Consider the following 26,409-nt stretch of genomic DNA (forward strand, 5'->3'; position numbering starts at 1 on the left):
CGTGCCGGGCGGGGAGCGGGGCGGGGCGGGAGACGAGGGGAGGCGGGGCCGGCTCTCGGGGCGGCCCCGGGGACAGCAGCAGTGCCGGGTTTAAAGCCCTCACGCCACATGTCGGGTCCCCGGTCCAGTTCAGTCCGCGACTAAAGCAGCTTCTGCGAGCTGACATATCCAGCAGGCAAAGGAAAGCAGGAGGAGGGTACAGTTTTGGAGAGCTTACGCTTTTTTATAGTTCATCCCTTAACATGCATGTCAGATAAACACTGACGGGAGCAGCAGTCGCGTTAAATAATATACTGTTATATATCGCGTTAACTGTTGTGTACAATATGTGCATGTATTTAGGTAATATGATTTAGTCAATGTTTAAATAAGTATTGTTTACGATTTGCAATTGCGTGTCAAACACTTATCAGCTTTAAAACAAGACTTTCCTGTTTACGAGCATAAAAATTACAAGAGGTCCTTTTTGCTTGCCTGGGTGCGAGAAATGTAATGATCTTTTTTCAGCTCCGTGAAGATGCCCCCCTACAGACAGCGCAAAACGATTAAACCCACCTCATTTGTTAGTGCTATTTGTTTATATGCGTTTATGCCGGTTTGTGCCCTTGAACGTAGCATTTGTGCTGCTTTCGTTCCCGAGATATAGCGCCTTGTTTTTCCGGTGATCATGTGACCATACAGTGACCCCCCTTCTGCCGACTTCAAGCGCCCTGTTACGGTTTAGCTCGTTTCCTTAACATTTTAAAGGCGATCAGCATCCATAAACATATGAGCCTCCTTTGATGTGAAAAATACCCATTATTCCCTGTATAGTAATGTACGTAAAATCACCGTGATTGTAAGATCTATGGGGAGGGGGGGTTTATAAGGCACGTCTTTCTTTTCTTTCCCTACCATGACACGCTCTTGCCAAACACGTAACTGTGGGATACCATCGCGACAGGTCATACCAGGCCGCAGCATGTCATGACAGGGACCCCATGTATATCGCATGTATATCGCGGCAGCGTATATCACGACTGGCGCCTTGCTTCCATGCCACCCTGATACCGCTGTCACATCAAAGGTCTCATATCAGGACATGATATACCCAGATAGGTTGTGTTGCGACAGCATAGGGCCTTTCATGTCGCAACATGGGGCGGGGCATTTTTGCCGGGGTATGTTATAGCGATATGCGGGCTACATGTCGCGACATGGGGGCGTGCGTTTTGTCGGGGTATGTCATATGCGCTGTGGCGCTTCACCCAATCAGAGTGTCGATTCTCACTCTTCACCCAATCGCGGCCCGAGCTGTTCGGGGGTTTAGCCAATCACGGGTCTGAGAGCTGTTCAAGCCAGCAGCGCCGGGTGGATCGGCTTGTTACTGTCAATGCGAATCTGTTTTTAAAATGCTTTACTTATTTGCAAAATAACTACATTGGCTTATTTTTTAACGTCTTTATTGATTCACAATGTCCCCAACTCTTAGAAATAAATACATTTGTTATTTGCAATATAACTGTCTCCGCTGCTTCCTGTAATTAATACATGGTATTTGAACAATTTTATTCTTATATTTAAGGTGGGGGAAACACCTGCTTCTTTGTACTTCAAAAATGAATAGAAATGTAAAATCTACGATCATTATATTATTATACTTGTGCTTTCAATTTTGTTTTTATTTTTTAAAATTATATCGATCTTGAAACTAATTCCTAAAAATGTGAATATGGGCTCTCATGCTGTACCAGCGGTAATTTGGAAACTGGTGGAGTACACAAGCAATACATTTTCGAGAACTTGGTTAAAAATTAAAAGAAAACACCTAACCCAATGAACTAACATAGTAACTCCCCTCTAAATGTAAGACTGTTTATTCGTGTAAAGGCTGCAAAGTCTGTGGTCAACTGATCAAAAGATCACAACTGAAGGATCTGGTGGACGTGACTTTGGTGTTTTGTACGTCACGGAATTACTTCACAGCCAGGAAAAGAAGGCGCTGTATTGAAATATATTGAAACATCCACCCCACCCGACCAGACAGACTAAGGAAAAAAATTGCCCCCATTGTTTTAATCACAATCAGAAGTTCAAGTACTGATATTGTTGGTACCTGTAAATTTCCTTGTAGATAGTCACGAAAAACAAGGCGCTATATCTCGGAAACGAAAGCAGCACAAACGCTACTTACAGCGACACAAAACGGCACAAACGCAGCACTAACGAATGAGGTAGGTTTAATCGTTTGTGCTGTCTGTAGGGGGGGGCAGCTTCACGGAGCTTCTCCAGGCTCCAGGAGTCCAGTATTTCCTGCTTTCTGTTCTTCTTTGTGTCCCAGTATCTCATATTAGTGTTCAAAGATTATAGTTTACATTACTGCCATTTAGTTAGCCTGAGATCGAAGATCGTTTTGCGCATCCTTAGCTTGGGCAGGATGAACGGGCTGAGTTTAAAACTACAACTCCCAGGATGCATTAGGCACTCCCCTCTGTCTCCAGGAAGTCCTTTCCGCGTTGCTAACCAAACTATGTGTGTTTAACATGTATGTGTACGCACATCTTTTAAGGCTGAACTGATACCTGAATAAAATGCATTCGCCTTAATTCGCTTGTACAAGGTAAGATTTATTTTATTTATACAAAGGAATAGATTCCAGCTGTTGGTGGATTACTGTTAACATTAATAAACTTGTAACATACACATAATCCCCGCCAGCAAACAGTACACTGTTTATTAATCGCCTTAAATTGATCATTAAGAGTTTCAAGTAATTGTACTTATATATGCAACTGTTGTGTGCGTATGTAATCACTCATGTCTCCTGGTGTGAACATTTTAGGATTCTGTGTTTTCAGATTGGCAGGTGAATTTTCAGGTGATGTGCACGTTGCGGTTTGATACGCATGCAATCACCAAGCGAGAGTGATAACTTCAGAGTACTGTGTTACCAGCACGCCGAGTCAGTCACCAGGCAGGCGTACAGAGTAGCTGACGCAAAAAGATTTTTTTAAAGTTGGATCCCCAAGTCTTATGCCCAGACTGGTTTCGCTGATGTGCATGAATGTAATTTGCTCAACATGCTGTAACCAAGGCTGTTAAGTTAAAGTGAGTCTTCCGTGCAAATCATTTTACATTTTCAAAGCATTGTTTTGGAAGTGCTATAAAAATCATTGGAGAAACCGAGTATCTAAAGGCTTTAGGCTCTCCCTTTTAAAAATAAGGAACACCAACTTAAACAATTGATAAGTTAAACACTTCTTCGGTTCAGCAATCTTCAGTTTCTTTTGTGCTGAAGGGTATTCTGATTTTTGCTTCAAGCAATCACTTAATTAATTTATTTAACAAAACACACGTTTAGTTGATCACAACTAAAACTGTTCCAGTTTAGGGAAAATGATTATTTAATGATTACCCGCACAACTTGCTGGTTTTGTGCTGTCTGTGACTGGGGTTGGAAACTCCTGCACCATACAGTGAAAAAGGATGAACTGAACTGAACTGTTTTCAAGTGACAATTCAAAGGAACATTCATCCATTTTCTCCAATTCAGGGTTGCGGGAGAGCCAGAGCCTATCCCAGCAAGCAATCGGTGCACGACAGGGTACACCCTGGATGGGACACCACAGGTCACCCACAGAAAAAAACATGCACACACTCACACCAGGGTCAGTTTCCCAGAAGCCAATTAACCTACCAGTATGTCTTTGGGACTGTGAGAGGAAACCTGAGCACCTGGAGAACACCCACATGACTGTGGAGAACATGCAAACTCCACACATATAGCATCCCAGGAATTGAACACAGGGCCCCAGTGTTGGGAGGCAGCAAAGCTAACCACAACACCACTGTGACAACCCGCAGGAACATGTTTCCAGATTTTTGTAGTCTCTTTGTCCTTACGGTTTTCCTTTAGTACCATATTTCGTGCAATGAACTCTTGATGACTAAGAATGATTAATCTCAGTGTTATGTTCACAAAATGAACATATCATTTGAAGATAAAATAACTTCTCTTCTAATTTCTGTGTCTTATTGCAGAGGTAGTCACTGTCTTATGTAGATGAGTTGTTGTTTGTGTAGTGTGTAGTACAGCTGTTTTTCAGAAAGCATCTGATTTAAACATATTATTAAGCTCAATTGTTTATGTCAGTCTTTGATTATGTGTTATACTAGTATTGTCAAAACCTGGAGTATTGCATGCATATTTTTTCATGAATGAAGTCACTAATTATTTTAAGTGTAGTACATCTTTAGTTATTTCACAGTGATCCCTCTCTCTAAATTTGTTGAACATTTGTTTATCTTAGCAAGTTACACAGTAAAGTTCTAGTACATTACCTTTTTGGAGGCATGGGATGTGAAGATTTCTACAAATCTAAAAAAGTCTGTGTAGTTTCAAAAATATTTATATATTTTGCCCCAGAGTAGTTAAATTAAATCTTTTTCTCTAACTGGATGCTTCCTTAGACACACAAAGTAATGGAAAATACCACAGCTTGTGCATCAAGGTACTGAAGATTAATAGCTGCTTAAGCTCTGAGATAGCTTGAGCAGATAAGAAGTTTTGTTGTTTTTCCAAGAAAGGTGCGATGCAGTGTTCTCAGGATCCTTTTTCGGTGGTGCGGCCCAGTACTGCTCGGATCTGGGTGACAGAATTTGCCGGATCCGGCCAGCTGAACCCTAGTCCTGCAGCTTATGAAGATGCTGAGCTTCTGGTGGAGCAGTATCTTTCACAAGAGAAATTGGTAAGGATTTTACCCATTTTTTTACCATTGATTTAGAGAACTAACAAGATGCTTGATTGATGTATTTGCCGTGACTTTTAATCAGTGAAATATAACAATTAAAAGGTGACCTCAAACATGTTTGAATGCTGAAAACAGTCAATCAGGTCAATTTAATCCTAATTATTTAAGTCAATTAGGGTTTCAGTTGTAATTGGAGCTCAGCTACAACAAAAAGGAGCAGGTGTGTGTGGAGTCCAAGCAAACCCCTGCGGAGAGCAGGTCTTGTCCTACTGATCAAAAGCAGTCCTTCTTTATTCTTGTTCCAAGGATACGTGTGTGTGTGTCCACTGTAATCTTGCAGTTTTATCATATTTTCATTTCCTGTACTGGAGGAAAATATGGAGCAAAGCTATTGCTTGCTCTTGATGATCAAATTGAAGGAGAAGTGCTGAAATCATTGGTTAATGCCTCTGTATTAGTGCCATAGTCAGATTTTTTGAGCCTTCGAGTAACAGGATGTGTCATTAAAGAAAATATAAAAAAAAAGTTTCCTTTATTTGTATTGATATCAGACAAGTTTAATTTGAGCTAAAACCTCCACTCCCTTTTCAGCCACGAATGGAAATCATGTGTCAACCCTGAGTAATCAGCGGGGAGGGTGCGGCTGATGCAGTTTTTCACTGATTTATGTTGTTGCTTTTTTGTTAGTTCATTTAGTTTCTAATACACTTCTCTTTCATTTTAAAATTATTTAGTCAGCTTATAAATCAAAATGAGCAGTGGCTTGGTGGGCATGCCATTAACCACTTTGCTAAAATTGCTTTCTGGGGAATAAGGACAGCTGAGTACTCTGAGGGAGATCTGGCCATTTAGCTGCTGGAAGATGTGATTTATTATCAGTCCCCTGCGCTGCTCTCATAATGAGCCGTGGGCTGAAAGGCACTCTTTGTGGTGACACTTTTCAGACAAGTGAAATTCTGATGTATCGCAAGGCAAAGTCAGTTCGTTTATTTCATTTCTGAAAGAGTAAAGTACAGAAATGAAACAATCTTTGGGGCTGCAGTGCATATTTATGATGGGTGGGTAAATCATTGAGGAAAGGGCAGGTTAAGAAAGTAAAGTCAAGTGTGATTTGGTACAATAAACTGTGCTGCTTCCTGAAGACTCTCTTAGAGACTGGTGCACTTGGCCCAAAGTGTAACCGTTTACAGGGGATTTAAAACAGATTTTATTTGTTATAAAGAGGAATTTTTAAAATGTGTTTGTTGACGATGCTGCAACGTGAGCAAGTATAAAAATCAAGGATCTGTTTTTGTTTTCAGTTTTATGCATCCACCAATTGTTAAACCGCTTCATCCAGTTCATGGTCATAAGGGGGTCGGAGTCTGTTGCAGCAAGCCACGGGCTCAAGACAGGATACACCCTGGAAGGAATGCCAGTCTATCACAGGGCACACACAGACACAAACATGCACACACTCACGCCAGTTTTTCCAGAAGCCAGTTGACCTACCAGCATGTCTTTTAAATGTGGTGTGAAACCAGGGCACTTGGAGGAAATCCACTCGAACACAGAGAAAACTTACAAATTCGATGCAGACAGCAAGGCAGTGCCACCCCCAGCTTCATTCAGTGTCAGCCAAATCAACGATAGGCCTTGGACAGCTTACTGAATGTATCTATTTGCTTTCTCATTATTACCAGAATTTCTGAAATATGAACATTGTCAATAAAAGTTTTGCATCAGGGAATACTTAGTGGCAATTTAACTGCCTTTTATTTCTTTCGGTTACAGTTCTCCCTTTACTCTGCTGCTAAAATTACCTATGTTACATTTATATTGACAATACATTATTATTGTCCTCTGTGGTACCAAAACATTCAAAACAGTAAGCTGAATTAGTACCCTTCCATCTAATAATCCCCCTCTATGAATTGGCTACATTACTCTGCTCTCCTCCCCACTGAGAGCTGATGTGTGGTGAGTGTTCTGGTGCACTATGGCTGCCGTCGCATCATTCAGGTGGATGCTGCACATTGGTGGTGGTGGTGGAGGGGAGTCCCCATTACCTGTAAAGTGCTTTGAGTGGAGTGTCCAGAAAAGAGCTATGTAAGTGTAAGCAATTATTATTATTATTAATCACTTTAGGACTTTATGATGTTTTGAAAAATGCATTTGTAAATCAATAGTGATCGATATGAAGCTGCAATTCAGTGATCAATTTGATCAATTACTGCCTTTCTGTATATGTTTCTCTACTCAGCAAGCCATAACTGGGACATCTGACCTGGAAGAAGTGAAAGTCCTTGAAATATGTGTGGACACAAGAGAAAACACCCTGGGAAACTTTGGTGAGATAGATTTATGGTGAGATAGATGTATAACTTTACTGTATATTTTGTAACTGCACAGGTCAGGTAGTGGGACTGCACAGGTCTCAAGCAAAGGTTTAAGATTTCCACAGAGCAGACTTTGAAGAAAAGCGACAGAATCTATGAGAAGCAGAATGGGACAATATAAGGAATAAGTAGAGAATTGATTACAGACATTTAAATGTATTTTCGTGAGGGCCAAAAAAAAGTCTACAAATCAGTGGCTCTGTTAGGTTAATAGATCAATTAAGAAAGAAATTAAGAAGAAAAGACATACAAGTCTCAGACATTTTATGATGCTGTTTTCAGGTTCCAGTCTTCTGCCATGCAAAGCAGCTAAAGAAAAGCTTTGTTTGTTTCCCTCAGGCATTAATGTATTGTGCTTATGCAGATGGAAAAGATTTACTGTAATGGCACGTTTGGCAGTAACCTGTTGTATTTCACAGTGATTTAGATTAGAAGGTCTTTGAAGATTGTATGGATAAATGCCAGAGGAGGCCTATTTTCATTGAGTCATTTCGTTTTTTTGGTGATAACTGGAAAATGCTCCTTGTAATTTTATAGGCACCTATTTGCCCAGCCTCATTCAGCTGAAGATGAACAACAGTTTAATTGTTTCTGTGAGGTAAGATGACTATAGATTTTTACTTTTTTTGCAAAAAGTGAAATAAATGTATTTTATGATGCATATCTGTATATAGCATAGAATTCCTTTATGCCATGTTAAATGCATGTCTTATCTTGAAGAAGAGAAAAGATAACTTGATCAGTACATGTTTTCTGAACGTATTATGGTCCAGGGCATTTCCGCATTACTTTAGTGTAGATTTTTTTTTTCAGATTGGAATCGCCACTTTACCACTATCTCTTTGCTCTTTTTAAGTTTGTGCCATTATTTCAGTGTGCTTCTACCATTTCTTCTACTTCCTTTTTCTGAGGAACAGAAATACATCACAACTACTGTTTATTGTGATGTCCAATATACTGTATCCCAGCCTCAATGTAGTCTACGTCTGCTTATTTGATCACAGTTTGTCATGTTAAAAGCCTAGTGTGATCTGCTGTGGGTTGAAATTACATTTTACCATAGGCATCCGTACATAAAGAATTCTTACAGTTTCTACCAGCAGCTGAGTCAGAGTGCTATATTACAGTATATTGGTTCGTTAAATGCTGAGTTCATACAGGAAGGGGGAGACTTACTGTCAAACGTCTTGAGTCACCGCTGAGAGAATTCTGAAACTCCATAAAAATGCTACAAGTACTGGAAAATTTGATTACAGCTCTTACCCTTTGCATTTAAATCAGAATTCAGTATATTTAAATAACAGGTAAGTGACAGTCCTTAAAAAACTATATTAATTTACTTTACATGAAATTACAGTAAAGCAGTTACATTGTTAAAAGCCCATTTTGTTGTGCCTTTGGGAATATTTCCAAAGACAAATTTGATCATGTAATAGCTGCTCTATGCTTTTGTGATTGTGTGCCAATACCTTCCAAAAACACTTGAGTTTCTGTTTTTGCTAATAAGATTGCTGTATTAGTGTTCACTATGTTATTGTTTAAGTAAAATGGGATTGGAATAACATTTCTTAAAAGTCTGCCTCTGGTCAGTTGTAATAGACCAAACCTATGTTCTTGATGTCTTTCTGACAAGTGACGAACTTCATAAGAATAGGTCAATAAATATATTTTTAGAGTTTTTTTTAGCACAGTCAGTGCTATTTCACACTCTGTATATTACCATTACTTTGCTGTTTCCTCAAGGTGTTCTAATAGTCAAACTTTGTAGCCAACGGATAATTCTTGCTATTTTCTAGGAAAACGATGGTTCTTGCCTACCTGACAATGATGATTACAGTACTTGTCAATGTCTTGTTCTTTTTTCATTGATGTGTCAAGTATGCCTAAAAGCTACAGTATGTGCTAGAAATGGGTTAGCTTATGAACTGCAGGTTAGAATAAATTCCTTTGTCTTTTGTAATACAGAGACTATTGAAAGCCCTTGTACAGTTAATTCTATGACAGGGAAATATATACAAAATACTGTGACTTGAGTTTTGTCACTGTACGTTTTCTACAGTGCAAACGTATGTGAAGAACTGTAGAAATACCTTTATTTAATTACAGATATTTCAGAATTTTGACAAACAGCCTTACGGTCCTAGACAGTGCAGGAGATCTTATCTGGAAAACCAGAAGTTGGGAAATGCATACACCTGGTTTCTTTCAAAAACTAGAATAACAGCCTGCAATCTGTGATTCTGTTCAAGACCAGACACATTCTGTGTGGCAGTAAAATTTGTAATTATCAACAAAGCTGTTATGTTCCATTAAGATTCTTAGAGTATTTATTGTGGTTTCTGTTTTAGAGAATGTTGATGATGTGAATACTGTAAGACATCCGGGCTGAAGCTGTCACCCTTTGTTAGAGAATGGACTCAGAAACTATGAAGTGTTGCTCGTTGCAGATGTTACACAGGTGTACAGTACATGTACATGGATGAGCAGAGACATGTACTGTAATATTTCTAGAAACTGAAGATCAGTGAGATGCAAAAACAACTATACTGGCAGTTAGTCACACAATAATCATACATCAGATCAATGTGTGTATTGTTGATTGTATGAAGATGGGCCATAAAGCTTGCAATTCTCCTGTGAATTGTTAAGCTGTTGTTTTGATAATGTCAGCATTATCACAATTATTGTGCTTTCCTCTGGTGAAAGTTAGACTGTTTTTCGTTTGTTTTTCAGTTATACAGGCAGATATTGATTGAAATAGAGATAATCATTTTATTTGATACAAAAAGCTTAATATAACTTTATTGAACTAAAATAACTTTACTCCCAGCCCAGCTGTTGGCAGGTTATATGTGCACTTGTCACCCCGGCGTCCTGGCCAAATTTCCGATCGGCCTTTATCAATCATGGCCTCTAAACAATCCCCCTCTATGAATTGGCTTCATTACTCTGCTCTCCTCCCCACTAATAGCTGATGTGTGGTGAGCGTTCTGGCGCACTATGGCTGCCGTCGCATCATCCAGGTGGATCCTGCTCATTGGTGATAGTGGAGGGGAGTCCCCATTACCTGTAAAGCACTTTGAGTGGAGTGTCCAGAAAAAGCGCTATATAAGTATAAGCAATTATTATTATTATTATTATTATTATTACTATTACTAGTCACCTGTGACCGTAAATGTCCCAAAAGTGGCTTACTGCTGCAGCCTTCTTGATTCGTCTGTCATGGAGAAACCTGATTTGATTGGTCACACCAGTGAGTAGGTTACTGTGGTTGTGGGCCAGGTGCTGCCAGTATGCACCTCTGTCCAGCCCACACAATATGCATGTGCATTGATCTCTCGGTATCCTAAGTTCACATGTCTGATTAGGATTCAGAGTAGCAGTTCATTGTAAATGTTACTCCATTTAGTTTGATTATAACAGTGAATGAGCAATAGCTGGCACTCACCATATACTGAGATGATCTTCACAAGTGCCAATCTGGTTTTATACTAGAATTTCAGCCTTCAAACATTTGTGATTGCTGCATTATGTGGCAGAAATATAAATGAAGGGTTGTCCTTTTATGTGACATTGCTGTAAGAGACTGACTCGCACGCTTATGCCTTTGCTTCAGATTGCAATCTTTTTAATTAACTTCAGAGCTTAAAAACTTTAAAGTTAACTTGCCCATTGAAAAATAAAATGAAAGAAACTAATTAGTTTGTTTATTATTATTTATCAATGTACAGCATAAGCTAGAATCTCTCAATTTAGGGAGATCTGTCTTATTCCAGCCCTCTACATCTTCCTGCTTACTCCTAAAGTGTATTGCCTTTTCTTCAATGTTGTTGCCTAGGGATAAATATGTACCCATGATTATGAACAGTATCTTCAAACTAAAATGTTTAGGCGTTCTTTATGGCTCACAGCATTAGTCCTTGCTTTATTTATACTCTTTAGAGGTGAATGTCATTGGGCCTGCTATAGAGTCACCATTCTTGAGTGCAAAACAGAATCCTGGCTCAGTCAGCCGGCAGGGAGGAAGACATTTAACTGGACGGTTAGGCTGTCATTCTTCCAAGAATGACCTCCAGATGTCTGTCTGTTCTACAGAATCAAAAACCCGCAAGATCAAGTGCATCCAGATAGAAGGGATGTCAGAATGTGGAATATGAGCAGTGGAGAATGTTGCTTATTCCTGTGCTGTGTCTTTCCAGGGATCTGGGAACCACACTTTCCCACCTGCAGGTGTTGTGGATGGCTCGCTGTGGGCTGCTGGATCTGGACGGGATCCCCTCGTTTTGCTCTTTGAAGGTATTTTGAACTTTGGACTTAATCTTGAACTTTGTTGCATGTGGCCATGAATCATTTGCTACACAAATGGAAATGGTCACTATTGTGTTAACTACCTCCTAATGCTGACTGCAGTGTTATTTTAATCAGTACACAGTGATTTAACCTGAATCATCTTGTTAGTTTATTATGAAGACAGTCAGATTAACATTAAACCCATTGACCTCTCAGAGATGTTCAGTGTTTTTTTCAAGTATGCCTTTTTTATGACCAGTTCACTTTCCAAACTGTGTTATCTTAAAGGTAATGATAGTTTATTTTAGCATTTTATATTATATAAAATATATAATATAAAAATATATTATATATTATATATATATTATATATTATATAAAATATAAAGCTCTGGAACTCCTTGCCCAAGGATATTAGAGAGTCACCTTCTCTAAACTCCTTCAAATCCAGACTCAAAACCTTCTTCTTCAGGAAAGCCTTTACTGAACTGGTTCCATTCTTCACCCCTCTGCTCTTCTTAATACCATCTTCCACGGTCTCCTCTATTGTTATTGTTGTATTGTTGTAATTATAATTGTGTCCTGTCTTGTGAAATTTTCTTATTTATTGTTGTAGTCTTCTTATTTATTGTTATTGTCATCCTGTAAAGCGCTTTGAGAAGCCACCTTTAAAGGCGCTATATAAAATAAAGTTTATTATTATTATTATATTATATATGAATATATACATTATTTTTTACAGAAATAAAGAACACCTTGGATTAACATAAAAATGTTTCAAATGAGAGGAGGGCATTTGGCTTATCTAGAGTATTTGGTTATAATTGATCTGACAATCTCTTCCATCTGATTCTTAAAAGAAGTCAAAATATCAATTTCAATAATACAGCTGGGTAAACCCCTCTACTCTTTGTGTAAAAATATACCTCATGTTCTCAATTTTCACTGCACTCTCACTTACTATTTTTGTTCACAGGTTTGTGTCACACTGCTGATTGTGAAGACATTCATTTAATTAACTATGTCAGTGCCCTAGAGGATTTTTCATTTCCCCTTTGTAGTCTTTGTTCAAGACTAAAAAGATTCAGTACTTTAAGCCTGTTAGAGAAGGACATTCCTTTAAGTATGGGACTTAATCTGATCAAAATTATACATAATGTTCTAAATAAATACATTCTGCTAGTGTGTTATATAATTATCAGCATAACATTAATGGATTTAAATTCTACACTTCTAACTCTGTTTAACAGTCTGCCTTTTTAGTGCTTGACCATATTGTCCAGAGCTTTTGTAAATTACCTTATTATAAACACATAGGCCTTTTTCAGAAGTAGCTTCTTCAAGTGATTCTTATTTCTATTTTATATTGATATATTCATATACAAGTGGTTTGTATATGGTACCTACATGCAGCACTTGCTCTAAATATGATCTTCCAGATATTTGCCCTGTCTTGACTTTGAATTTGTTTTTTAAGGCGATGTTTTACCTCACTGGCTTTTGTAAATATCACACACTGTCCCATATAAAATAAAAAAACAAACTTTGTAGCTCTGAACATTTTTCTACAGCTTAACATTCGTTCATAATGTTGATATTCTGTATATATTTAAAATATTTTATTGAGTAGTTCATTGTTTTTTTTTCCTTGGAAGAGATTACAAGAGAGAAATGTTTTTGTTTCTTTATCCAAACAATGTCTTCCTTTTTTCAAGGGAGTTTCATTGTAATTTCCTCTTTTCTATTGTACAGCATTCTATTAAAATAAATCATTGTACACTATCAAAGGGGTGGTGCGTGGTCCCCAGACTTCCATGACATCCTTTATCTCCATATAAAACCTACTTCAGAAGGAGTGCCTTTTCTAATCGCCATTGAATAGTCTGCACAGCAAAGCGCAGTTCCACTCCTAGTGCCACAGCTGTTCACGTGATATACTATGTCTCATTTTCGTAGGAACTGTACTTGGCGTACAATGACATTTCAGACCTGAGTCAGGTGAGCATGCTGGACAACCTCGAGATTCTTGATCTGGAAGGGAACAATATTGACGACATCACACAGGTCCAATACCTGGGACTTTGCTGCAGACTGACCACGCTGACCTTGGAGGGTAACCCTGTCTGCTCCACACCACATCCAGACTCTGGCAAGGTACCCAGCTTCTCGTAACCCTTGTGGTGTTGATGACAGCTCAGGTTTAGAGGGACACAAGCCGTACGATCCTGGTAACTCACATTTGGAGTGACGTGTTTGGTGATCTTTTTCATCCTTACAAAGGCACCATAAATCAAAATAATAAATAAAAAATATATATTTCATTCAGGGTGGCGTGTTGGCTCAGTGGTTAGCATTGCTGCCTCGGACCGCTGCGGCCCTGGGTTCAATAGTAGGCCTGTGGTGCCATCAGCATGGAGTTCGTATGTTCTCAGTGTATTCACATGGGTTTCCTCTGGGTGCTCTGGTTTCCTCCTATATTTAGAATATGCACTGGTAGGTTATTTGACTTCTGGGAAAATTGGTCCTGGTGTGGGTGTGGGTTAGTACGTGTTTGTGTCTATGTGTGCCCTGTGATGGACTGGCTTGAGCCTGTTACTTGTCAGGATAATAATAATAATTAATAATTGCTTACACTTATATAGCGCTTTTCTGGACACTCCACTCAAAGCACTTTACAGGTAATAAAGACTCCCCTCCACCACCACCAATATGCAGCATCCACCTGGATGATGCGACGGCAGCCATAGTGCACCAGAACTCTCACCACACATCAGCTCTCAGTGGGGAGGAGAGCAGAGTAATGTAGCCAATTCATAGAAGGGGATTATTAGGAGGCCATCATTGGTAAGGGCCAGTGGGAAATATGGCCAGGATGCCCGGGTTACACCCCTACTCCTTTCGAGAAATGCCCTGGGATTTTTAATGACCACAGAGAGTCAGGACCTCGGTTTTATGTCTCACCCGGAGGACGGCGCCTGTTTACAGTATAGTGTCCCCGTCACTATACTGGGGCATTAGGACCCATATGGACCGCAGGGTGAGCGTCTCCCATCCAGGTACTGACCAGGCTCACACCTGCTTAGCTTCAGTGGGTTACCAGCTGTGAGTTGCAGGGTGATATGGCTGCTGGCTTCTAGCTCCAGCTACCCTGCGGCTAGAAAATTGACTGCTTTTTTAATTTAAGCTGACTTTGGGTTTGTGTATGTTAATGTTTCATAATATCTAATATCTAATATCTAATATCTAATATCTAATATCTAATATCTAATATCTAATATCTAATATAACCTGCAACTGAAGTTAAAGATAGTTAGCTTTCCATTTATGTACGACTTGCATTGGTGCTGCGCATAGAAACTCTGCCTGAGAGTCATATCAGTAATATTGATGTTGATATCAGTACCTTAAATTGAATCTCTTATCTAGTTTATAGCAAACCCAAACTGAACAGCAGGAACAGCACTAACATACTTGTACTTTGTAATCACGCTGTTATTGACAATAGGCTGCTCATTGCTTTATAATACCACTTAACACAATGGCAAGGACACATTCAGTCAGAAACCATTTCATAGCCTAAGCATGGTATATATTTCTTTTGGTAAATATGTTTCTTGCCCAGAGAGTGTGCTGTTCACTCTAATTGTTTTTAACTGACCTTGTTCACGAGACTGCATGAGATCATCAGCTTTTAAAGCCTAATGATCTTCACTGCTCATAGGGAAAGTGGAGACGGATTTGTTTTCCCAGTTAAAAGAGGAGACTGAGGCAGAGTCTGATTCCATTTCACTGCACCATCTTTCAGTAGCTCACTTAAAGTGTGCTCACTAACATGATATAAAATGCATCTCGGAAGCACAAATTGTGAACTAAATAACAAGTATCCCAAAACAAACCACATTTGGTTGTTTTAGTTATTTTATGTTGTTGACTAGAATTATAGTTAACCTTAATTTTAATCATTGTTAAACTTTTCCAATACAGAACTATTTAAAGTGGTTTTGGTATCTAAATCAGAATTTGGAAATTTGGGCTCTAAAAGACATTGATCCTCAGGGTAATTTAGTAAAAGATAATTGTAAAAGATTTGTTTTCCAGCACAAAATACTAAAATTGCAAGTGTAAAAACCGAGATCAACAAAGCAGCATTATTTTTCATTGAGACGTAATTTGCAAAAACAGTTTGAAATGACCAAGACCCTCATCCAGAATAGGAAGAGTAAAAGAGGATGTTTGAAGTCATCTAAAGGGAGCAAATATGTGGAGAAAAATATTTAAAAAATAATCCCAAAGCTGTGAAAACAAATGGTCAGCTTCTGGATATTTACTTCAATATGACTAATGACGCCATTACCTTTCAGTTATTCTAATTGATTTGCTCGGTCTGTCTTCCATTGCCTGTGCTTCTCTACTCTATTGAGAAAGCGACTATTGAAGGTGAACGGACGAAACTGTGTCTGGATCTATTTCTGAACTTTATTAAGTGATTCAATGACTTTACTGATGTGAACCCAATCCAACAGCTGTCAGGTACTCTTGAACCTGGGTGTAGGAGAAAGGATGTTCAAGAGCATTGCGTAGATTAACTGTCAACTTGTGGTTGCAGGGCTTTGCTTGGGTTGCTTTGTAAATCACACAATAATGTCATTTGTACTGGCTTCAACCTCAGTCATGATACAACCAGAATGCATCGGGCTACAGACCAACAGCTGCCAGCACTGAAGGTGTATCAGACAATGGACCTATTGAAACAAATTATCAACTGTAAAGGCAATGAAAAAGCATACTAAAATAAAGTAGGAAACCCTTAATATCTTACTCTCTGTTCACCGATGAGACAGGTTCAATTTGTTTTTTTAAGATGAACAGATTTTTTTAAAGTAATGCAGCCTAAAAGTAACATTATTTTGATTTTTTATTGTTTCAGTAACTAATGTACTGTACATATTTGTAGCTTCTAAAGCATAAATCTGTAAAAATGCTATGTTTTTGTTATTTTGTGCTGATTTAGAAAAAAAGCCAACATGCCCATTGTTAATTTCTTGAGGCCTAAAGAGCACTGCTATTTTACATTTAGTGTATAGTGATATGTTGTTTTTATGGTATCACTTTGCACCTTGCACATTCTCAACACCATATATTTAAGGTGCTCTGCAGTTATTCATTCATTTAATATACTGTATATCGACACTGTCATATACAGTAGCAGTTGGCCTTGCAATGTCCCAGGTACTTTATTTTATCGTTGAATAAAAAGAAATGTGATATAATAAGAAATACTTGGTATCTCCAGTAATTGAAATTAAAATCATCTTGCATTCTCAGTCTGCAGTGGCTAATGTAAACTATCACATCATTTTTGTATCTTTATCAAGCCAGGCTTGGGTTTCATTATTCAAACAAAGTGTGTCTTGCACATAACTCAGGGGCTTGCATTAATGAAATTTACATGTATGTCACACAGGCGGACCCCGAGGCAGTGTTTTCTGTTGTCTTAGTAAATGTCAGGATGATCTATAGAAGGCTGAATTACTGCTACTGTATATACAAGTTCTTGAATTACAAAATGTGTAAATTAAACTCTAATTCCCCAAAAGAATGATTGTAAATATGGGGGATGGATTCCAGGGTCTATTCCCAAAAAAGGATTTTAACCCCTAAATAAAAGGAATTAGATACAGTTATTCAATGTAAGATGTGCAGTAAAACAGAATACCTGCAAATGTAGAGCACTGAAATGCATTACGTTTTTCTAATCATTCCACACATTATTTTGCATTGATTGTTCAAACTTTCTAATCCTTGTTATTTTGTAATGAAATCTGACATATCCATATTTTTAAATATAATTTCAGTTAAAGATGTTTTCTTTACAATAATTTTGATGCAATTTTAGTTTTAAGATTTTTTGCACACAGTATTTTGTTATAATGTTTTATATATTTCGTTGTTCATAAAGTAGCAATAATTGTATATAAACAATTATAAGATACAGACTAAGACAAAGACTTCTTATGGATTATTGGCTTGAGACAGATTGTGCAGCTGTCTGTATGACATCCAGGAGACTAGTCAAAGCTACATGCAAGTACCTCTGGGTACTTGCATATTTCATTCTTTCAAACAAATTTGAAAGAAGGCAAGCTTTTTAAAAAGTAATCTAATTTCTTCTAAATTAAGAAATGATATATGTACCTTTGTATTTTCAGGCATGTTAACCCAAATACATGCAATTAAGAGTGTAAAAATCAGGACTTACAGTACCTGTGCCTCATCGTATCACAGTGGAGGCAGAACTGCTCTAAGCCTTTTTGGATTTGTTCACCCACCTTTGGTCTTAATTTTTAAATTCCAAAAGAGTAGAAAATGTATGAATCACATTAGGGAAAAACGTTTGAAGTATCAATCAGATCCTCAAATCATTTTTACAATGTTGTTGTACTGTGCTGCAAGTTTGGTTTCTGCCCTGTTAAATCAGTGTGCTGTGCTCACAGCTTCTCTACAGTGTGGGTCATTCACACACATGCCATCGTGCTCAAGTCCTTGGAATGGATCTGCCTTAACACAGGCATAGCTAGACGAGAGTGTAAATTATGGATATAGAAAAGATAATTAATGAGAATTTTATGCTTGTGTTTGGGGTGGGCAGATATTACATTGCCCACTTTCTGACTCAACAAATGTCCAAAATTCTGTGTTGACTCAGAAGTAGTTTCACACCTATTCATCATTAGAATTACAACTGTGCTGAATATAGATACAAAAAGCCAGCTAAACATCTTTCTGCATCTACAACAAAGTTCAATAAAAAATTAGAATATCTGAAGCAACATCCAGCATAATAAGTAAAAAAAAAGAGATGTGAAACTGGTGTAATGAGTTTATGCAATTAATATTATTCTTAGAGATACCCCTTTTTGATATGATAAATGGTCTGCGATCTCTGTTAGTAATGGCATGGGCAATACAGACACTCTGCCATTGGTGAATTGTAGTCTGACTCAGGGGTGCTTCTTTCCGCCATTTTGAGCTTTAGCTCAATGAGCAGGAAAATAGGAAAAGGACAAAAAATCTATATTCGGATGTTGTGGTTTATTAAATCGGAATTTATAATTAAGCTGTGTTTAAGCATTAGGTGACCAAATGCATTTAATCCAATAAAAAAAAACACCAAATTAAATCCTTTGTCACTTTTCTTATGTTTTTTCCAAAGACCAAATTTGAACTGTGTGCTTGATATATAAGGAACCTCTTAATTTGCTTTTTAATTCTCTTCCCCTGCAGAAAAGGGGGTCTGCTTGATAAGATTACAGGCTTAGCTCACCCATGCTTTAGTGCACTGTGATTACTTCGGCAGCATGAATTTTCCCAGATACCCCTTGTGGGCCTGAGAGATAATCGCAGAGCTGGTCATGAAAATGCAATTTCTTAATTTAGAACATGAAAGCACTCTTTGATCAACCATGGAAGTGTGAAGAATCAACTATTCCTTCTTGGCAATTTTCTCCACATCTAGGAAAACAACCCACAATGGAGCAATAAGATGTGTTTGGCAGAGCCATGAAATAACATAACTGTTTTGATATACACTTTGATGACGCCTCAGTTCTGAGTATAACTATGATGATTTACAGCACATGAAAATAACTATCATTATCAATATAATAATAAAACATCAGATGATTACAATTATTTTTATGCATCCTATAAATGTTATTAGAAGTTATCCCTCTTATACTATGTGTTGATGCATGATCAGAATTTGACAAATTTTGACAAACAAAGAGCAGGAGACAGAATTATAATTTTTCTGTAATTAGTTTTCCTCCATGACTATGCATCTTTGTTTTAACAAATCGGTATGTTAATTTTACTAATTTTGTAAAGAAATGGGCGAATAAAAATAATCCATTCCTGCCAGTGATACAGAAGTTCAGTAAATCTGAAAACAGGTTAAATGGCCCTTTCTCTCAGAACGCCACTTACTGGATAGATATGTACTGTAGATTAACCTCCCTTTGCCACTAAGTGGAGTTGGCAGCATTTGCTGTTCAAGAAGAAACCATTTGAATATGCATAAGCGCTGCATTAGTGCTTCACTGTACAGGGAGTACAACAAAATGAGACCGGGCTCGTTTCTCTAAGCCACACAGGCAGTGTGTCATTAATTCAGTCCCGGACTGGTGTCATTAGGTGACACAGGTCTGAAGCAAGGCGCTGTTCTTCTTTTTCCAATTTTCTGACCTTCTTTTCCATCTTACGCATGAGTTTGCTGATGTGTTGAGTCATGTGAATGATAAATTTACCGAGTTGCTGAGTCATTATAATGATGAGTTTGCAGAGCTGCTGAGTCATGTTAAGGATGAGTTTGCAGAGGTGCTGAGCCATATGAAGAGTTTAATTTCTAAAAAGAAAAAAAGCAGAGCTTCTCAGTTCTGGACCTTTCTCTCTGGGCTTTTATTCCAGCTAACCTGTTTCTCCATTGACCTATAATTAAACCATGAATTTGTTTAATTAAATATTTTGGGCTTATTTTCATTCCCTCAACAAAAACAGATTCACATTATACAAACTTGTAAAATTACTAGACATCCATGTTGTAAAACACAGAAAACAATTTAAAATCTTTAAATTAAATAAATCTTTTAGACTTTTAAGGGCATTGATATTTGTAAGATCAAAACTGTAGGGCTCTGACGAGATGTGGGACACAGTCATCTACAGGTCACCTCTGAAAATGTAATGTGTCAGTCACTTGGCAATGCTAGCAATTGAACCAGTGATGTATCAGGTGTATAGTACTCCAAAGCCATTATGCATTATTCTGATATTCTGATTGACTATTATTATTAACAACACTAACAACACTTCCTTGTTCCATATGCAGTTGGAGCAGTACTGCTACAGAGGAGCAGTGAAGGAGTTGGTTCCCCAGCTGAAGTACCTGGACGACATCCCTGCTGATGATAAGGGCCTTCTGCCTCCCAGCACCCCCAGCGAAGACTGGGTTATAGTGAAGGACTCCATCAAAGACAGTACTGTAGCTCAAGATCTGGACATTGAGGGTAGGTGATGATAATTCAGAAACAGAGAGTCTCTCCCCATTAAATTGGGGGGGGGGGGGGGGAGAGTTACTGCAGAGCTGTCCCAGAATATGAGGCTTTTTTTTCCGAGAGCAGAAAATATAGTCACCAGTTGTCAGTGGTACAATATTGGGCTAGAAGAGATTTAGGGCTCAATGATCCTTCTGAGAATGTGTGCTAAAAAGACCTTTAATTTGTTTTTTGGTGATGTGTATATAGATACTACTTAAAAAATGAGGTTTTAACGCTGAGCATACACGTGATAAAAGCATAGTAGAAAAGAGATCTGTTTTTCAAAGCTGTCTCTATCTTCACTCCACAGAAGAAGCTGTAAGCGCAGTCTCGGGCGGGGCTGCCTCTGCTCTGCGCCCACTGACCGGCCGTCCCAGCTCAGCCCTCCGTCCCTGGGCAGCACCCTGGCCTGTCAGTGCGGGTCGTCCTGGCAGTGCCAGGCCCCTTTCTTCCCCTGGCTCCCGGCCTGGCTCCTCTAACTCGGACCCTGCCTCTCTGGAGCAGGACGCCAGTGACCTGACACACGGTGGCCACGTCTTTTATCAGAGTCACACATACGCTCCCCACTCCTTTCCTAAAGCTCACGACACCTGGCTGGAGATCATGTAGGGTTTCAGCTCAGCTGAGCATGAACATCAGCAACATTATGAACAGTGAAATGAAAATCAGAGGGCGCAAGTTCCAAAAACTCTTCCAAAATAATTTTAAAGTTAAAAAACCATTAAATGTAATATCTATTTCTCATGCTATATCTGGAATGTTCTGTTTTCTTAATAATGCAAAAATGATATTCAGGGGCATGTTTAATGGATCCTGGGTGGAGGTTTTAATCATTTTTATCTAAAGACCTAGGCTACTTGTTCCTGGTTATTGTTGTGACACATAGGGATATTATGGTGAATAGCTATGTAAAAACAGTGATTTTTTCTTCTTCTGGCAAAAATCTATATTATTTTTGCCAAATATAAAAATGTAAACAGTTAAATGAAGTTGTGTCCACATCTTTGATCCAAACATGCTAAATATCTTGTGTAGCTTTTATATATTTCAGATTTAGAGCCAGTGGTTTGCTTTATCACATACTTTATGCTGACCTTTGCAGCTGTTACCCAAGCAACCTTGCTTAGGGTTTTGCATAACAGAAGGAAATCACTCTGGATGATTGCATGCTTTTCATGTAGTCCATTCTTCCTGCAGAATTCTGCGCACAATCCCAGCCTGAGCAAGCTTCTCTGGGTCCTGTTTCTTATGGCTCTTCGTTTTTCCAGTTTCTGGGTTCCCATGGTCCAAGCTGACGTCTGACTTTCTCCTGCAGGTGTTGGGAGGGTAATCTGCGGTAACCCTGTTAGAGCTCTTTGTGCTCGGAAACAGAAACTGAACGTAAGTCAGGAACAGAAAAAAGAGGCCATGAAGAACCAATAATCATGTCTGTAAAACACATCCTGGATTAGATTTCAGAAAAATAGTGTGAATTGTTGATGTTGAGGTTGCTTGATTTAAGTTCTGACTTTGAACAGAGCTCTGATGTGGCTGTGATGCCCAAGACCATTAATTTGTAATTTTATGGTCTGCAATGTCATGCTCTGGACAAATGCTGTATTTTTAAGGTGCGGATACATTTTCACACCTACTTTCTGTTGGCAGCTGGCACCCAGCCCTCAGTTGAGCCCCTTTGCTCAGCACAAACATATTCCTGAGCACACCTACGACACTGAAGCTTCGGAAACCCGGGATCGAGAGGATGTGTTTGCAGAGCTGAGGGCATGGAGGAAGGAACATAACAAGTATAACAAGTATTTCCTTAATTTTGTATTTTTGTAATTTAACTACAAAACACATTTCAAAGAGCCAGATATCAAATTATGTTGAATAATGTGTTCTTTAAGAAAGATGAGTATATCTATCAGTATCAAAGAATGTACACCTCTGGAGACTGATGTATTGGGATCACAGTTCGAGAATGTCATAGAAACCATGGTACAGTATGTGTCTAAATGTGCATGCAATGTGGCCTTTGATACCATCTGTCTCAGCTGAGTGAAGTGGAGGGTCTGCACTGTCTTGCAGGCGCCTGGAGGCCATTCAGAAGGAGCGGGAGCCACAGGTTCTCAAGATCTCGCACAGCAGTTATGAGGAAGAGGAGGGCCACAGTCTCGGTGACAGCAGTGAGGAAGAAGAGATCAGAGGAGCCTGGTCCTGCAATGGCACTAACAGCGCCTCACCAGACTCCTCCTTCCAATCTCCAGGAGCCCCCTCCCCACCGCCAGGTGATCTGCAAACACTGAAGGGAGCATGCTGTCAAGTATGGACACTATGGAATATACAGCTTAGGCACTGATTGTTATGTCAGTTCTTTCAGTTAGCATCTGTCGAATTAGATTTGGGAACTGGGAGTCAGATCCAGCAAGACCAAATTGACACTTAAACGTTTACTACCACACCTTGTGTATACAAGACTGTATATTCATTGTTTTTACTATCATTTGATCTAAATCGGGGAGCCCACTTGCAGTCATCCAGAGACCCTGAACAGCAGATTGTTATAAATTTCCATCTTCTTAAGAATAATTGAAGGTTGCAACTTGTCCAAAAAGCAGATGAGTTCAGTGAGGTAGTAAAGGGCTCTGGTGAAAGGAAAACCAGAAACCTTCTGACTCTCCAGAACTGGAGTTGTGCACCCTTGATCTAAATTAAATGGAAGGTGATCTACACTCTACTATGCACAGGAATATCTTCAGGACGTTCATGACAGAAATCAGATATTAGTCAAAATTGAAACACATTTGAGGGAACACCTGGCAGCACAAGTAATTACTTGGGTTTGCTTTTCACATTTTTTGCAAGGCGGAGAGGTCATCTCCCATGAGGACTGGAGCCACTCTGTATCGCCCGATCCCCTGATGGGCCCATCTCCCCCACCTCCGCGCACAGTGCCCCCTGCTGCCTGGAGGCTCTCAGACATGAGGGCACGGCGGCTCCGCACTCCTGTGCCAAGTCAGGAGCTGGAGAGCTCTCTGAGCTGCAGTGCCACCAGAGCTTTTCAGCCTGATGAGGAGTTTCCCCTGCTGGGCCCGGAGAGAGGCAGATCAGACTCGGAGGTGGTGAAGCCCAAGATCCGTCCAGAACTGAAAGCAGCAGAAGCACCAGACTGCAGCCTGGATGTCCTGAGGCCTGTGTCTGGTCCAGCAGCTGGAGGGTCCAGGAATCAGAGGTGCGACTTCCAGGAGACAATCTGCTTGATTTTTTGGCAGTGCTGATATTTGTTTTTAGGATAAGCTAGCAGTGCAAAGAAAACGTATCCCCAGCTCTCACAAAGAGACAATTGCATTATAAAAAACATAGAAATTTAGTTCATGTGGAAAGTGGCATGGTGGTACAATGGTTAGCCTTGCAGTGCTGGGACCGTCGGTTCACGGAGTGCTTTCTGCATGCAGTTTATATGTTCTCCCTGTGTTTATTGGGATTTCTCCCACAGTCCAAAAACATACTGGTAAGATCGGAAAATTGGGTGTTCTGGGAGAATTGCCTCTGGAGTGAGTGTCTGTGTGTGCCCTGCAATGGACTGGCGTCCTGTCCAGGGTGTACCGTGCCTTGTGCCTTTTGTTTGCTGGCTCCCCTCTCAACCCTGAATTTGAAGAAGTGGTTAGAAAAAGGATGGATGTATATTTCATAGTGATCAATTAAGGTTAACTGCTATAGAAATGTAACTGTCCCTTTGGTAATTGCAGTGAAGTGTAATGTCATTTTGTAAGTTTTCTTCACAAACCTAACTATTAATTGTGACAGGAGGATCATCACTTGTTGGACACATGCATAGGAAGTGTAAGAGCACTTTTTCTCTTATACTGTTTAAAAGAAATAGAAACACTGGGTGACATATAGCAGCTCCCCTACACAGCAGATCAAGTGAAAAGGTGAGAAATAACTTCACCATTTGTATTAAGGGTGATTTGAATGTAGGATAGAGTGTACAAGGCCAAAGTGGGATTTTAGATCCCTATGCTTATCAGCAGAACCAAAAGTTCTTTAATGACCAATGAGTCAAGACCTCAGTTTAACATCTAATCCAAAGGAATACATTTCCCACATCACAGTGCCCAGTCACCATACCTGGGGACTGCTTCAGGAAGTCTTGAGTTGATTGAGAGGTAAAATGAGGTTACTGCTACATACTAGAAATAATCTCATTTAGCATCGTAAAAATATTTCACATATCCCTGCGAGCCATTGTTCTACATCACCTGCTTACATTCCTCATGCATTCTGCTGTATTTCAGTTCAGCGACTCCCAGAAACTCCCAGAAAAGCATCGACGGCCACCAGCCCATTATCCGCTCCTCAGCGAAGACTCCCGAGAAGCCTGTGACGCTGCACGCCGTCCGGCCCTTTACTGCCAAGGCCACCCTACAGAGACTGCCCAGCCGGCCGGCCGTGCTCCCCGCCAGGGGCGGCGCCGGCTCCAGCTGAGGCCTGACCCTTGTTCTGCAGGGTCACGGCGCAGGCAGGGGCTGTCTCTCCAGCGAGACACAGGTGCATCTCGAGCGCAAGGAGCTCAGTGCAAGTCAGGACTGGAGTGGAGCAAGCCAGCATCATGGAGGGTGGATGCTAAGCTGTGTGTGTGAAGTAACACTTTCATCTCTTTCCTTAATCCATTTCATTTTCTATGTCCTCTTTTTCTACTGTCCTGTGCGTCTCTTTTCACCGGGTGACTCATCTGGAAGATTAATTTAGGGACCTGACAAGACAACAGATTTTACATTTCTATGCAAACCCCTTTGAAATAAATGTTCTTCATCTGCAACATTTTGATGAATGTCCCTAAAAAGTATTCAAAAATGTGTTTAACATTACATTATAATTCTATTACATTCTACCACTATTACAAAAATAAAATGAGGAAATGTTGTTACCTATTTAACAACATTTTTAAATATTTCTATATTTATATCACTGAAAGCAATATTTTGATGTCGGTAAAATAGTTGAGCATTTGTTTCCCACAGTTCTGTTTAAAATTAATTAATATTTTAACCACTTTTCCTTTTTAAATTTGTTCAAAATCCTATATCTTAAATGCTAAGTTCTTTTGAAATGTGGTGGTTTATAAGAAGTTCCCTGGTTGGAAATCTTATGTAATTTGTGTCTTTGAAGGATGTGAAGAAACTGAGGGCTGAAAGTTTCTTAAAAACAAATTGTGTCTTAATGAAGATAACAGAAAAAAATACAAATGTGCAAGTGAGGGCTTGTTAACCCAAGAATATGTGCGCATCCTGTTTAACACCTTATAAACAATGTTATTTATTCAAAGAATAAGAGAAACTAAACTTACATCAGTAATATTGAGATGGAACTAGAAGTGCTAACACACAGACCTATGAACACAAATTAAACCTGTGCTGCTGTGTTCTTCTTCTTGTGTCATTCAACACACCACCTTGGTGAATTAATTCAAGATGATCTGTTGATTGACACATGAGGATTTTCAAGAGATTAATGATGAGGATAAGATATCTCTGTCAACATCTTTTGGATTTTGGCTATCTGGAGACAAGGTGGTCCCCTTTCTATGAGATTACTATGATTACCTATGATTGATTCACAATGTGTGTCCTTATTTGTGAGACCAGAAGGAAAACAGACATTGCATTCTGTTGACATGTGTCTGTGGGATGTGAAAATTTCACATGAAAATAATTATAAATAGCTGAAAAGTCTCTGATTAAGAAATATGTGCTAGGGAGCTGTGGCAAGACTTCTGTGGAGAGATTATATTTGTGTGTTAGCTTATTTATGAATGAGCTAACTTCAGAAGACCTATTATAATTGTGTTTGTATTTTAAAGGAAGATTTGTATTCAATGTCAAATACAAATATTTTTATGCATTTTTTGCTTAGAAAATGTGGCTGAAGAAAATGA

The 26,409-nt window shown here is 39.1% G+C and overlaps 1 protein-coding gene across 6 annotated transcripts; it reads left to right on the forward strand.

Annotated features, from left to right (window-relative positions):
- The first annotated feature begins 23 nt into the window (after positions 1–23).
- lrrc56 (leucine rich repeat containing 56) lies at positions 24–26,409 on the forward strand. 6 transcript variants are annotated; one of them, XM_015338211.2, is made up of 13 exons: positions 24–196; positions 4,563–4,727; positions 6,973–7,060; positions 7,646–7,706; positions 11,308–11,404; positions 13,354–13,551; positions 20,285–20,462; positions 20,803–21,018; positions 21,808–21,872; positions 22,137–22,285; positions 22,560–22,759; positions 23,337–23,703; positions 24,770–26,409. In XM_015338211.2, exons 2-13 carry the CDS (start codon positions 4,572–4,574, stop codon positions 24,957–24,959), a joined length of 1,965 nt encoding a protein of 654 aa, XP_015193697.2. In that variant the 5' UTR covers positions 24–196; positions 4,563–4,571; the 3' UTR covers positions 24,960–26,409. The 6 variants fall into 6 exon arrangements, with proteins under 6 accessions (XP_015193697.2, XP_015193698.2, XP_015193695.2 ...); XM_015338212.2 differs by lacking the exon at positions 24–196 and adding an exon at positions 282–2,213; XM_015338209.2 differs by lacking the exon at positions 24–196 and adding an exon at positions 2,235–2,599.

The sequence above is a fragment of the Lepisosteus oculatus genome, chromosome 21 (genome assembly GCF_040954835.1).
Source record: "Lepisosteus oculatus isolate fLepOcu1 chromosome 21, fLepOcu1.hap2, whole genome shotgun sequence".
Classification (NCBI taxonomy): Eukaryota; Metazoa; Chordata; class Actinopteri; order Semionotiformes; family Lepisosteidae; genus Lepisosteus; species Lepisosteus oculatus.

Coding starts and splice junctions, on each gene's coding strand:
- lrrc56 (XM_015338211.2), top strand. CDS start 4,572: ATGCAGTGTTCTCAGGATCCTTTTTCGGTGGTGCGGCCCAGTACTGCT. Junction 7,061..7,645: donor AAACACCCTGGGAAACTTTG/GTGAGATAGATT, acceptor GTAATTTTATAG/GCACCTATTTGCCCAGCCTC. Junction 23,704..24,769: donor GGAGGGTCCAGGAATCAGAG/GTGCGACTTCCA, acceptor GCTGTATTTCAG/TTCAGCGACTCCCAGAAACT.